Source organism: Dipteris shenzhenensis, chromosome 21 (genome assembly GCF_047967505.1).
Source record: "Dipteris shenzhenensis isolate YYH24624 ecotype China chromosome 21, Dip_SZ_1.0, whole genome shotgun sequence".
Lineage (NCBI taxonomy): Eukaryota > Viridiplantae > Streptophyta > Polypodiopsida > Gleicheniales > Dipteridaceae > Dipteris > Dipteris shenzhenensis.
This window is the reverse complement of record NC_141616.1, coordinates 49,792,068-49,806,403: the sequence shown is the minus strand read 5'-3', so window position 1 is coordinate 49,806,403 and position 14,336 is coordinate 49,792,068. Positions and strand designations below refer to the sequence as shown.

The following is a 14,336-nucleotide window of genomic DNA, read 5'->3' as shown; positions in this document are numbered from 1 at the left end:
GTAAGTCCCAAAAAGTCCTAGCCCTGCCTCACCTGGGTGGGTTAAGCCCAAAAGTGACCCCACCTCTTACACCTCTTACACAACTCTTATTCCTAGGCGGGAACCAGCAAATTCAAAATTCAAAATTCAAATTTTGAATTCCCTCCCTCCTTCTCTCTCCTCCCTCCCTTCCCCCCCCTCCCTCCCTCCCTCTCCCTCCCCCTCCTCCCTCCCTCTTCCCCCTCCCTCTCCTCACTCCTCCCCCTTCCTCCTCCTCCCCCTCCCTCCCTCCCTCCTCCATGCCTCTCCCTCCTCACTGAGTATCCCTCCGCCTCCTCGGTTGCTTGGTTATTGCAATCAGTTAAACAATGCTCAATCAATGGGCTATGCAAGCAAGAAAGATGCACAGAGCCCAAGCAGAGATGCTAGCGCATTTAGGAAATAGCACCATTGTTGCAATACATAACTCTATGAAAGATCTTCAAAGGAAGAATGAGGATCTTCATGATAAAGCCAAAGCATTGGACTTGGAGTGACATAAACTAGAAGAGTCACTCTCTAAGCTAGCTAAAACCAAAAAAGGCTTGGAAAGATCTATATACAATCAAGTTCAATGAGCCATAGACAAGAAATGAGAGAAGGAAGAAGAACAAGTGCAAAAGATGAAAGAAACACCTTTGGGATTGAAGGATAAGAAAACAAGGTACTTACATAACATGGATGCATTGGCACCCACTGGTGGTGCTAGAAAGAGGAGAGTTCAAGCTACAAGGTTGGTTATCAAATGTTCCAATGAAATTACACTCTTTTGTGCTACACTGTCTGTGACTAAGTTTTTCTTATGTTCTTCTTTAGAACCTTCATGGAAGATTTGATGGAAAGAATGGATGGAAATGATATTGGCTGTTCATATGCTCTAGTTAGTTTATTGAAGTCAAGCAATGTCATTGGGATACTAAGGGACCCAAGACACAAGCGCCTATGTGTGCAAGTTGTTGAAGACGTGATGAAGGACTTCAAGGATATTGTGGACGCAAAAGAGATGCTAGAAGCTTGTGATACTACTGGTGTAAGTCATGAAGCTTACACATTTGTTTTCAAAATTTTCAAGTTTGCTATCTTGGGAAAGTACAAGAAGTCTACAGTGCCCCTACCCACACCTTGGTCTGTGAGACGTGCATAGCGAGAAACAAACCAACATGCAAGAGAAATGCTTGGATGGTACCATTGTGCAAGGGGAACGATGACTTAGAAGAGTAAAGAGAAATCTGGCTTACAAACCTTTAAAATGAATGCTTTCAACAATGTCTACTTAGATGTTGAGAAATTGCCACAAGAAATGGTCAAATTCTATGGCATGAGAGAAGATGGTAAGAGGAAATCCATTATAGCATTGCACTTTACTTAGTTTGTTTCCTTTATCATGTTTATCCTAACGATTTCTCTCTTTTGTTGTACAGATTGCAATGGAAAGCTCATATTTGTCATCAAAATGGATGAAGCTCAATTGGTGAAAGAACACAAGTTAGAGAGAGTGAGCATCTACATTATGAGTAAAGAATTAGCCTTTATTCAAGGGAATGAGGAAGTAGAGCAAGATTTCTCAATGCAATCAGAGAAAGATATATGGTGGCTTGTAGCATTTGAGACTGCAAAAGAGTGCCATGAGACATTGAAGTGGGTTCTAGATAGAACAAAAATCCCATCGATGATCCAAAGACAAGAGGAAGGGAAAATACTAACAATCAATGGCCATGGAACATTTCAAGTTGAAAGGCATCTTATTGGGGATTTGAAAACCCTCAAGTGCTTGCATGGTTGTGATACAGGGGCAAATGCAATGAACACATGCCTTTATTGCATGTGTTCACAACGTAAAGTAAAAGGATGGCTTACAATGGGAGTCATCCAAATGCAAGCTCCCAATTGTCAGGGATTCAAACCTTGAGACAAAGTACAATCCACAAGTTGATTTAAACTGAGAGGAAGCACCATCTAACCACACCCAATGCTATTTTATATTTTCTTGTACATGGGGATGATTACTATATAACCATTCCCAATTCAATAGAAAATCATGCTACATAAATAAGGTGTCATGTACGTTATCACGCAAAATGTAGAAATCATATGTGCATTGCACTGACCTAGACTCCGAGTTAGAAAGAAGATTGGCATCAGTTGTAAAAGAATCAAGAAAAATGATTTTATGTGATATGCACTAGAATTCAAAGATGCTTGGTGGTGTATCTCATCTTGTTCTTGAAATGAGTACTTTTACAAAATTTATGACAGAGACAGTTGTCATGGGAAAATTGGCAAGGAACTTCGTAAACTCCTTATGTTTCCAGGTGGCCATGAAATTGTGAAGCACATATTTTGGGATGGCTTGGACCAAGTGCTCTACAAGATCCCTTGGTTGAGTGCTCTTATACGATAGTAGCCATCTCTTTTTCTCTGATCCTTCAACATTAACATATTGTTCAAATCTCCTCCATTTTAGAGTGGTAGGTTTTCCTCCCTAATTTCATTTTAAAAGACATCAAAATGCCTCTTCTTCAGACTACAATACATGCATGTGCCACGAATGCATTCAATGCACTGCCACTCAAGGTCTTCCTTTAGACAGACTACTGGCTCCCACCATAGAGACCTTAGGCTACCAACCTTGAGATCCCTTGTGATCCGAGTGGCCTACAGACTCTACATTCATCAACGAGACATGGGGATCTATATTAACCACTACAAAATAGTTCCACTACTACAAAACAAAACAATTTAAACCACTGATGGGCTTTAAAATAGTCACATAACTTACTTTTGACCTATACCAACTTAGTGTTCTGACCACTGGGATAGTTTAAGGCAATCACACTACTAATTAAACTAATCAAGCTACTAGAAAATAGAACAATTAAAAAACTAAACGACAATCATCTCCGAGGGATCACTATATATAAACCCTCTATATCACCTGTGTTCAAGGCCTAATTTTTAAATCCCTTATCTATGACTTTTTAATGTATGAAACACACCCCTTTCTATTCAAGCTGTGAATACCCCTTTAAATGGTACCCTTTTGTATCTTAAAAAAAGTTGAGATTTTACATTTTAAAAATCCCTTATGTTGAGCTCACATGTTATGGTTACATATTTATGAGTGACCCCCCCCCCCCCCCCCCCGTGAGACAATCACGTTAACTAGCCAAATTATACATTATTGTTCCAACCATGACTCACAAGATTAGTTTCGGACAATCACAGTCCCATCATGACCCAAACCAGTCCAAAATTTAAGCTAAAACAATTTAACTACTAGGAGACACATAATTTTAACACTAGGTTGGTCATCAGTTATTTCGGTTGCAAAATATTTTTTTGTTTATTTTATACTCAACCATGCTAGTTTAGGAGAATGACATAGCTCCTATTTGACTTAAACTAGCTCAATGATATATTGCATGATGTTCCACCCACGGGGCTTGTTTAGGACAATTACATAAGTCCAAGCCAACCTAGTTTAGAAATTGACTGGTACATGACTCAAAGAATCCCAAGAACTAAACTTAAATAATTTAACTACTAGGAAACACAAAAATTCTGAACAAATACCAAGCTAGTCATCAATTATTTCTATTTCTATTGTGAAATATATTTCCGTTTCAACCACTCTAGTTCAACAAAATCACATAACTTTTACTTAACCTGAGCCATCTTGGTAATATATTGCATGATGTTTCAACCATCGGGCTAGTATAGGATAATCACATTGAGTACCAAACAACCTAATTAAGAAATTAACTAGTACATTACCTCACGGGTTGCAATACTAAGAAACCCTATGTATCATGTGCATTTAAGGGGTATTTAAAAAACCCCTTAACTAAAATTTTCCCCCCAATAAAAACACCCCTCTTTACTTCTAAACTAAGTGATTTTTTCCTAAAATTGAATTGAGATTTCCCTCTTGTTATTGTAATCCTATTAAATATTTTTCAAAAAGTTATATTAAAATAACCCTCCTTTTGAATGTATGTGGTATACTAAAATTTTGTGAGGTGAATCGCCTGAGTACATTACCTGAACCATCGTGGAAATTAAGCTTAACTAATATTTAACTACTAGGAAACCTAGCGATTTCAATCATGGGACTGATCATCAATCTATTGTGAAATATTTTGTTATACAAGCACCTTGATTTAAAACAATCACATAACTGGTGTTTGACCTAAACCAACACGATGATATATTGCATGATATTCCAACCACATGGTTGGTTTAAGTCAATCATATTAAGTCCAAGAGAGCCTAGGTTAGAAACAAACAATTAAACTATTCCAAAACTCAATCATAGACAACTACCAAGCTCATGAAATATATTGATGCTCAACCATGTTGGTTTAGGACAAAATCACATAACTAGTGTTTGACCTAAACTAGTATGGTGGTATATTGCATGATGTTCCAACCACCATGCTGGTTTAGTACAATTCCATTAAGTCCAAGACAATCCAGTTTAGAGATTAAACAATTAAACTACTCCAAAACTCATTCATAGATAACCACCACTAGGCTAGTGAAATATATTGCCCAAAGACTTCTTAGATCAAGATGACCCTGCATTGCCTCCAATCCTTGGAGCCATGTTGGTCGTTCTGATTGTCAACATCTTTGACATTGTTTCTTCAAGGCATTTGTCCTTTGTATTAGAGGATACCAACATAGCTAATGCCCTCTTTGTAGCTAGCTAATCATCTAAGCTGTGTACCCCTTTCACTTTCTATTTGCCATTTTTCAAGCTAGAGAGTATCACCTCTTAGCTATTTCTGAAGTTATAGAGTATCATCTCTCAATGCATTAGTAGGGTTGTCACTCTCTATGAATTTGAGGGTGCAAGCTAAATCTTGTGAAGACTCAACATTGGCATGCACCTGGATGGTCTAATGTTGCTACCTCAAATGCCTTCATAAAATGTGAAGTGACAGCTTGTGTTCTTTGCTCCGATGGCAATGATTCAATGCATGCATCTACAACCAATTCTTGTTGCTACTTTGCAAGGAGTATTCGTTATTCTAATTGTTTCTCCCTCTATAAATATTGCAAAAGTGTCTTTCATTGTCATTTTCAAACCCTGTCATTTCTTTCTTGCCCCACAATTTGTTCCTCATTCCTTGACCAAGCTTTTTAGCTTTTCTATCTCACAGCTTCTACCTGGTTCTCTTACAAGCCAAATGAGCTGCATCTTGCCATTAAAGCCATGGATACAATCAATGAACCACGACCAATACAAACACCAGATAGCTTGTGAGGTGAGCAAACCTCTCATGCGATGAGGCTTCAAGAATAGGTGCTAGAATGACCCCGTTCACTACAATTTAAACACACACTTTCATTGCATACATACCCCAACCCCTTGCCATTTTCCATAGGTTTTCCCATGGTATTTTGATGGAACTCCATCACCTTTGCCTCCATAAAATCCTCTTCCTCTTCCTTGAATTCTTCATCAGTTCTACTTTTATTATAAGATTGGGTTTGATCTCACCAACAAATCTCTCCTTCTGAACAATTTGCAAGGGATATCTAGATGTTTTCTTCTCTCCGTTTATTGCACAATTCTTTAAAATGGATTACTAGATAATAACGGTCAATCTCTTGATAAAGTGCTTGCTAGAAATTGCATAATTTCCTCCATATTCGACCATCATGGCCCTTTTATCAAGATAGCATAGCTCTCATTTAGTCTCTCATGGGAAAGTTTGAGCCTCTCTAAAAATCTACACATACGTTTGCATCCACACCTCAAATGGAAATGAACTAAAAGTAAGAAACTATCATAGCTCTTATTACACACCTCTAATGGAAACAAAGTAAAAGTGAGAAATGCTCAACTCAATGGGATCCACAAACTTATAACATTTGGAAAACCCAAATCACAATTTGCCGTCTCATGATATCATGAAATTAGAATTGACTCATAGGATGAGCTGGGAATCCTTTCACATAACCACTCTAGATCTATTCCACCAATATAGCTACAGGATATCATTAAAGAACTTAATTTAAATATAAAGAAATCTCAAGAGTATCAGAGAGAATTCACCTCAAAAAAGGTCTCACATGATGTATATGTTTCCAAATCCATCTCAAGAGTATCAAAGGGCATTCATCCTCAAAGAGTTCTCACATGGTTTATATGGTTCCATAAAAGTTGCAAAAACTTGTACATCTGCCCCTTTTTATTCCTATAACAATGCTTGTAGAGGAAGAAAAATTTGTGAACCGAGTATATCTATTGTAAGCACTATCCAAACTTTGTATGTAATGTGAGCGACTATAAGAAACATCTTTGGAGGGGATACTTTTACCAAAGGCAGAGCTAAGAGTGGCAAGGAATGTCTTGCCCTATGTAGATGGTTCAAATTAAGTGAACACAATTGCATATGAGTGAACATAGTGAATTAATAAATATGCATATCCATGAGGCAAATGGCACCTTGAAAGAGTGAAATGCCCCATCCTAGAAAACCCCATTACAAGATTGTTAACTACTGCCACAAGGCAATATGTGTGGCACTGAATAACAATATGAAAACCAATACATTATGAGATCTATGTATGGTTACTCAAATCTCTCACATTTCCTCACTCACTAACAAAAAAATACTCCACTAGTCCATGATTTCTGACCATTACTCGATAATCACAACTATCTTTCTAGTCCATGGCAAAGCTATGCTAATAAACCCATAAAAATAAGTTCCTTAGTGCCAAAAACCTTTCAAAACAATCCAAGTAAGTGTATACTCCCCTACATGTACATGATACAAAAGCAACTAGATTATGTAGGATCGATGTCATACATCATGACAAGACGAATGTAGTGCTTGTGAGTTACACCTACTTCTCCCATTCCCATTGAGTGCATCATTGAATGCTAGCCCCTTTTCGGTAGAACAAGGACCTTCATAAGCTATGTAACCCATGGATTACCATGCATACATAATCAAGAATCTCACCTGTTCATAGTGGCCTCCACCCTCATTGATAAATATATCTCCTCTCATTTATTAATCTCACTAATTAGTCTTGAACCATTCATTACATTGTACTCTCTCAACTTCAATAGTCCTTGTCATACTAAAATCATCATGCCATAGTGTTTATAAGTATACATGAATGCCTCCCAACATATGCTAAAACATGTGCAAAACCAGATGGGCCATGCAGAGTCCAATATAGTGAATTGGCAAGTAAACATACATGTGAAGTGAGCAACCCAATCTATATGTGCAAAATACATTCACTTGAAGTTAATCATAAAACTCATTCCTAGTAAATTCAAAACTAGAAAGAAGGTGATCCATGGTATCATAGTACGATTCACATATTCTAATTTTGACAACTTAAAAATAGGCTTCAAAGTGATAATAATAAATTTTAATCTTCTACTAGTAGTGACCATCACCTCTATACATTGCTTATCGTAAGCTACCATATTTCTACGTCCATTATAGTTTGTATACTCTCACCTTGATTTCAATTGCGAGAGAGGTCTACTCATTACAAAAATGAAATTCAAATTCCAATTATACTTAACTCCTTACCATGGAGGATAAAAATGACGCTATATGTTCCTCCCATCAATGAGACCCCTTACTCTAGAAGACATAAAATATTTTCACAAACTTAATGAGAGAGAGATGGTCACCTATGGTCATTCAGATCTCAAGGATAATAACAAGAACAATGATACACATAAAAGACAAACTCAAATAAATGAAAACTTAATCTAAAACACATCCCTATAGGTGAGACACATGCCAACACATGGGAGCACTCTTGCTGCCGAGTGATGCTCAACGATATGACAATTTGAGGGATTATTTGCATAACAATAAGGAGAAGCTTCAGATTCCTTATAGGTTCATGGGTCGTCATATATTTACGGGCTTACGAGTAGAGCAATCACAACGCTGCATATTTAAGGGCTTACAAGTAGCCCATAAACAAGCTTCAATTCGAGAGAGCCTAGTATACATGGTATTGGAACCAGGGCCGTTAGCAGGAGCAAGCGTTGATTCACAATTCCACTCTATCACCGGTGCCGCCCACAATGATCCCAGCAAATAAAAGGAACCATTGTAGTCCGTGGGCGCGGCCCAGATGCTTGGAGTCAAGAGAGCGTTGGAAATAAGGGGATTATCGAAGGATGGATGATCCCGAAGGAATCGCTCTGGGAACTCTGGACGCAGCCCAGATGCCTGGAGTCAAGAGAGCGCTGGAAATAAGGGGATTATCGAAGGATGGATGATTCCGAAGGAATCGCTCTGGGAACTCTGGACTGGCTGGGTGGACTGGATGTCAGTGAACGGGGCTGAGTTGTCTAGATATAAACTGTTGTTTTGCACCGCGATGCAGACGAAAAGCTCGAGATAGTCAGTCTCTTGTCTGTGGACACCAGGTTAAGGGGGCTAAGAAGAGCTTTGTAAGGGCGAGAGCCCAAGCTGGATGAAGGCGATTTTGGAGCTGGCCATGGTCTGCAACATTGTTTCCAACTGTTGACGCTAAAAGATACAATACCACGAGACATTAGCTTTCTACAGATCCTGTTCCTTTCAATCTGCACCAAAGTGACTGATTCAAGTGCACCTTCTCTGAAATTTCTCCCCTGTCGCTGTATCCTTTGAACGTTCAAACAACTTAAAAATTGATTATCTTAATTTCTGAAGACATGGAGTGTGAATGCCAATGTAGCTTACACATGCTGGGTTTCTTCACCGGCTTCTTCCTCATCTGCGCCATAGGAGCTGGACCCCGCACACGCATAAGAGGATGAGTATGACAGTTTTGGAAACTCATGCAGATTTGAATAATCCTAATTCTCGTCCCTATAATTATTTACACATGTCGTCCTCGGCTTCAAAAGAGTGAGTATGACAGTTTTGAAAAATCTACTCATACAGATTTGAAACATGTACGCGGTCATGGGTCATTCAAGGTTCGAGAAGTTTTCGTTTCGAGAACTGTCGTCACTTCCAAAGAATTAAGAATTGTTGTATGCTAGCACATAAGCTACTCCTCCTGAACAAACAATGTTACTTCTAGCATATCGAGAGGCCATGTGCGACACGTTGATTAATTGCTTGATTGTAGCCAAAGTCGTAGATGTCTCTTCAACCATGGTCCACGAGATGGAAGGAAGGTGACCTCGGGAGGCACCTCCCTCGATGTTGACTTTTAGAGGAGAGGAGCGAGAACCACCATGGGAGATTTTGTAGATCATGAAAAATGTTCACCAAAAATAGTTTTTACAACAAACACAAAAAATATCCTCATGAAAGATTTATATTTTTGAAAATTTCAAAAAATCTTTCCACACAATAAGAAGCTCAAAAATGCAAAACTAGTAAGTGAAACTGCGCTCCTCGCCCACTGTAAGGATTGTATAAAGCTTGATGGGGCCTCAACCAAAAGCATCATCATCGTGCTCACTATGCGAAAAGGTACCTTAGGTAATGTCACTATGCGAAAAAAAATCTATCTACACAAATCTCAAAATTTTACCTTCATTGTGGACTTAGATTTTATAAGATAGTTGAGCCTAATTTGTTGCACCGTTACATTAGTAGTAGTCTCAAGGGTGGGCTATTATTCTAAATCATTATGATTTTTGGAAGTGTCCACAATCATCTAGTACCTAGTCATAATTCCAAGCCTAAACCATTACCTTATGGGCCTATTCAACCTAGTTTCTTATATACTAGTACTAAAATATTGCAAACATTTTATATGCAATTCAAATGCCTTAACCCTTTGGAATAATTCATTAAACAAATATTTATGTTCTTATTTATAGGTAAAAAATTGTATATCCCTAATTAAAAACCCTACCTCTTTATTTTTCATGACCTTTATTTTTAAAGGTCATTTCTCAGATTTTGTTGTTCACCTAACATTAAATCTCAATGAGCAATGGTTATAAAAGTGATTAAAGTGTCATTTCACAACCATTGGTACACACCTTGCACTCGCAAAGGTAAAGTATGATATCAAATGCTCAGGGGGTGCACTAATAATAAACCCTATGTATCACATGTGTTCAAAGGGTATTAAAAAATCCCCTCAACTAGAATTTTTCTCCCAATTAAAACACTCCTCTTTACTTATGGACTAAGTTATTTTTTTCTAAAATTGAAATAAAAAACCCCTCTTGTGATTATAATCGTGTTAATTTTTAAAAAAAAGTCAAATTAAAATACCCCTTCTTTTGAATGCACATGGTACACTAAAATTTTATAAGGTGAACCCCCCGAGATCAAATGCTCATGCTATACTTTTGGGGATTTTCAAATAGGAGTGCACGAACATGAACTGTGATGACTAAATTTGTTATATGTACATAGCTAAATTCGATTGCAATGAACTTCAGAGTCACGATATCATGCTTTACCCCAATGTGGTTAAGGCCTTGCGACCTTGTGCATGAAGAGGTTCAAGCTTGGAGGTACCCTCGAGGGTTCACCTTAAAACAATTTAGTGTACCACATGCATTCAAAAGGAGAGGTATTTTAATTTAACTTTATGGAAAATTTTAATAGGTTTACAATAATAGGAGGGCTTTTTAAATTCAACTTTAGAAAAAAATCTCTTAGTTCATAAGTAAAGAGAGGTGTTTCTATCAGGGGTAAAATTTTAGTTGAGTGGTTTTTTAAATACCGCTTGAATGCACGTGATACATAGGGATCCTAAATAGTACACCCCTCGAGGAGGTACCGGCCCCACACAGACTCTAATAAAGTATAAATAATGAAAACAAAAAATTAAATCCCATACTATCGTCTCTGACTACACACATGTGGTCATAGTACCATGTCAATAAGTGCTAACCAAGGCTCCAAACTCACCAAGTAAGAAGGTCAATTCAACTAAGGGAAACGTTTCAGATTTTTTTGCCTTTCGTTTTTGTATCTTATCTCTTGTATCTTTTAATCAAAGGGGTGACATATTCATATATTGTCTCGCTTTGTGTAATCCTTCTCTCTTTTCTTTTACACTCTTTTCTTTGTCCTATCCTTTCATCTTGTCTCCCTTTATTTTTTCATCACCCTTATAGACGTTTTTAGATCTCCAAAACCCCATGCTATAAGCTTCTACTTTAATGTGCGTTGTGCAAAAACATCTTTACCCCCACTTTCACACTTTGGCCTAAAATCTGTATAGAGACATTGGAACAACGTGCCAAACGAGGGAGATAAAAAATTTTGCACTTGCATCCATGTAGGCTAGGAGTACATGATGTATGCCATCATCTTGATTACTCTCTTATGCATGCTTGTCATCAATAGCATTTAAAGTTTTGCATTAGAAACGTAATAGGATAACGATGAATTGCACTAGAGAGCAAGCCCTTGGAGTCTTTCAGACAACTACTGCCTGTTCTTGTGCGGGGAAGTCTTTTTGAGTCACAGTCTAAGGTGGAGAAACCCTTTGACATTAAGGCTAATGTGCGTGTGTAAGCAGCAGGAGTCAATGTAGACGTGTTAGTATGCGTAAATTGAGAAGCAAACTGCGTGGAAAGATTCAAGGTTGAAAGTCCAAGCTGCTTGCTACAAAACGGAAGGACAGCAGGCTTTCACAAACAACGTAACAAACACAGCTCCAGCCTCCTACCCTCTTATTCTGCAACTCGGTGCTCCCTATACCAGCTCTTCATGGCCAACTCCAGCATTGCCTTCATCCTCGGGCTCACCCTCGCCCTTTCAACCCTCCTCAGCCCGCCTCATCACCTCTTGGCCGCTGCCCAGAGTCACCCCGAACTCCATTCCCTTGAGTTCTACATGTACATCGCCGTGCAGAATAACACGTATCTCAACAATCCCGCCCCCTTTACTGCCATCCAGTCCGCCCAACCCGTCCAGGCCCAGAATTATTCCTTTGGCATCATCCATACCTTCGATAACCCCCTCACCTCCAATGCTTCTCTCAACTCCACGCAGGTGGGCCGCGTTCAGGGATGGTATGGCGACGTTGGAAAGGATATCCTCACTCTCTTCCTCGTACAGACCTTCACTATCGCCACCCCGGACTACAATGGCTCCCTTAGTCTGGTGGGCGTAGATATTGCCACGGATGCTGTCAAGTATGCTCCCATTGTGGGTGGCACGGGTGACTTCGCGTACGCCCGCGGAGTCGCAACACAAACGCTCGTCTCCACTGCGACTGTCGACAGCCAAACTGTCTCATGGTTCCACTACGTTCTCGAATATAAATTCTAAGCCTCCCTATTTGTCCTTGTCGTTGAGGCCACTGCAACACGATCTGGCAGAGAGTATTCGAGATTATCAGCGCCTCTAAATTCTAAGTTGATCTCACCACGGGATATCAGACAATCCTACGGAACAGTAGTAGTCATGCTGGAGATCGCACTTGCCTTTTTCTTTTTGTGAAAAGGAAAGCCAAAAATGGATCTAATGGAAAATCACTAGTTCCTTAATTAACTAAGTTGCGTAGGCATTCTTTCCCCATAATGAAGGTGTTCTTCGTTACCTATCAAGCCTATCACAAGATACAAGAGTAATTATTTTCTCGATTTAGAACAAGGCAATATAAATTGAGAACAAATGTACAATACCATAGCTAGTATATGCTTCGAAAGAATTGTAATATGAGGTCCCTTATTACAAAAATAGGATTGTCACTGCTAAAAGAGGAGAAAAAGGTGAAAGTATAAGATAGTAGCAAAATAGCTATGAAGCATCAACAAAAGTAGACAATAGCAAGTTAGAATGCATGAGATTATGCTTGGAAAATGATATGTACCCCTATTAAAGCTCCTCAACATACAAAAGTAAATTTATAAGAAATTTGATTCAGTAAATATATCTTAGGGAAGAAAAGTAAACAAAGTTTCATAGATTTTCTGATAACCAACAATTTAATATAGTTTTATATTAATATGTAACATGATTATTATGACTACACAGTGTGTGGGTGGGGAGGCGGTGGCTTTCTTCCCCAAAGAATTATAAAAATGGGCCCTTTCCTAAGCATCATGTTTGAGAAAGTTGTGTATAGTATTGCTTTAAACAAGTCTTGACTGAAAAATAGCTAGCGGATGATTACATAGTGACATTTGACCTAGATGTTGATTTCCAATCGTTGCAATTGAAGAAGGTCCTTTTTTTTCCAAGATTCCCCGTACCATTCTCTGTCCTCCTCTTCCCTAAGGATGCCACACCAAAACTCCCTCCCCTAATCTCCTCCTCTTCTTCTTCCCTTTTGTCGTGCACAAAGGTCTAGTGTGCTATAAGATGCATGGTAGGTTGTAGCCCCCCGTCACGGAGGAGCAAGTGACATTCTTCATTAGTAAATGAGCTCGTAGTAGACAACTCTCCTCTCTTCTTTCATGGTAGGTTGTAGCCCCCCGTCACGAAGGAGCAAGTGACATTCTTCATTGGTAAATGAGCTCGTAGTAGACAACTCTCCTCTCTTCTTTCTTCCTAACATAAGATGTCGAGGCCCTAGATGCATCTCTGACAATCGTCCCGCTCTCTAGTATCTTCACACTTCAATCTTGCCTTACTTTGGCAAGGTGCTCAAGACACTCTACAAGACTCCTATCTATTTGTCTAGCTCATCAATTTAATTAATCTTCACTTTTCATCTTGATGGTGGCTACAACCTATGGTGATTTTGGGACACATGTAGCTCCATAATCATTTAGGGTACAACTATTAGGAGGCAAGTCCCACATGTGATGAGGATGCACCAGCATGAGAAGAGGTGATGGGAGCTACAAATAGCCATGCAATATGGGGGATTCTAAAGAACACAATGTGCCACTTGTGAAAAGCGTGGGTAATTTACCATTATTGACATTCCTCGAGTAAGAGAACTTGACAAGAGATGTGACCATTGTAGGCTTGTAGTGCCATTATTGCCATCATCCATTCAATTAAAAGAAAGAGAAACATTAAACTAGTCCTGGATTTGGACTAGTCAGACTTTAGCTTAGGCGATAGGTCTCTTTGGCCATGTAGGACTATTTTCAATTATCCTCCACATCCTTTTCAAGAGTAGAGCATCGGCCTTTAGCTTAGGCGATAGGTCTCTTTGGCCATGTAGGACTATTTCAATTATCCTCCGACATCCTTTTCAAGAGTAGAGCATTGTCTTCTTCCCCCACCATTTATATGTGTAGGTTTAAGGAGGGTGTCTAAATTTAAGATTGAAAAAGATATAAAAATGGGAAAATGGGAAAAAGAAGAACAAGGGTATTTTCAAACATATTCGTGCTTGCACGTGCTATCTGGTCTTTATGGAGAGTGAACCTCCATTTTCTCCCTCTCTGTTAA

The 14,336-nt window shown here is 38.9% G+C and overlaps 1 protein-coding gene across 1 annotated transcript; it reads left to right on the top strand.

Moving 5' to 3' along the window:
- The first annotated feature begins 11,637 nt into the window (after nucleotides 1-11,637).
- On the top strand, nucleotides 11,638-12,385 carry LOC147889007 (dirigent protein 22-like). Its single transcript, XM_087392968.1, has one exon. The coding sequence runs from the start codon at nucleotides 11,694-11,696 to the stop codon at nucleotides 12,255-12,257; it is 564 nt and encodes a 187-aa protein (XP_087249094.1). The 5' UTR covers nucleotides 11,638-11,693; the 3' UTR covers nucleotides 12,258-12,385.
- The last annotated feature ends 1,951 nt before the right edge of the window (nucleotides 12,386-14,336 follow it).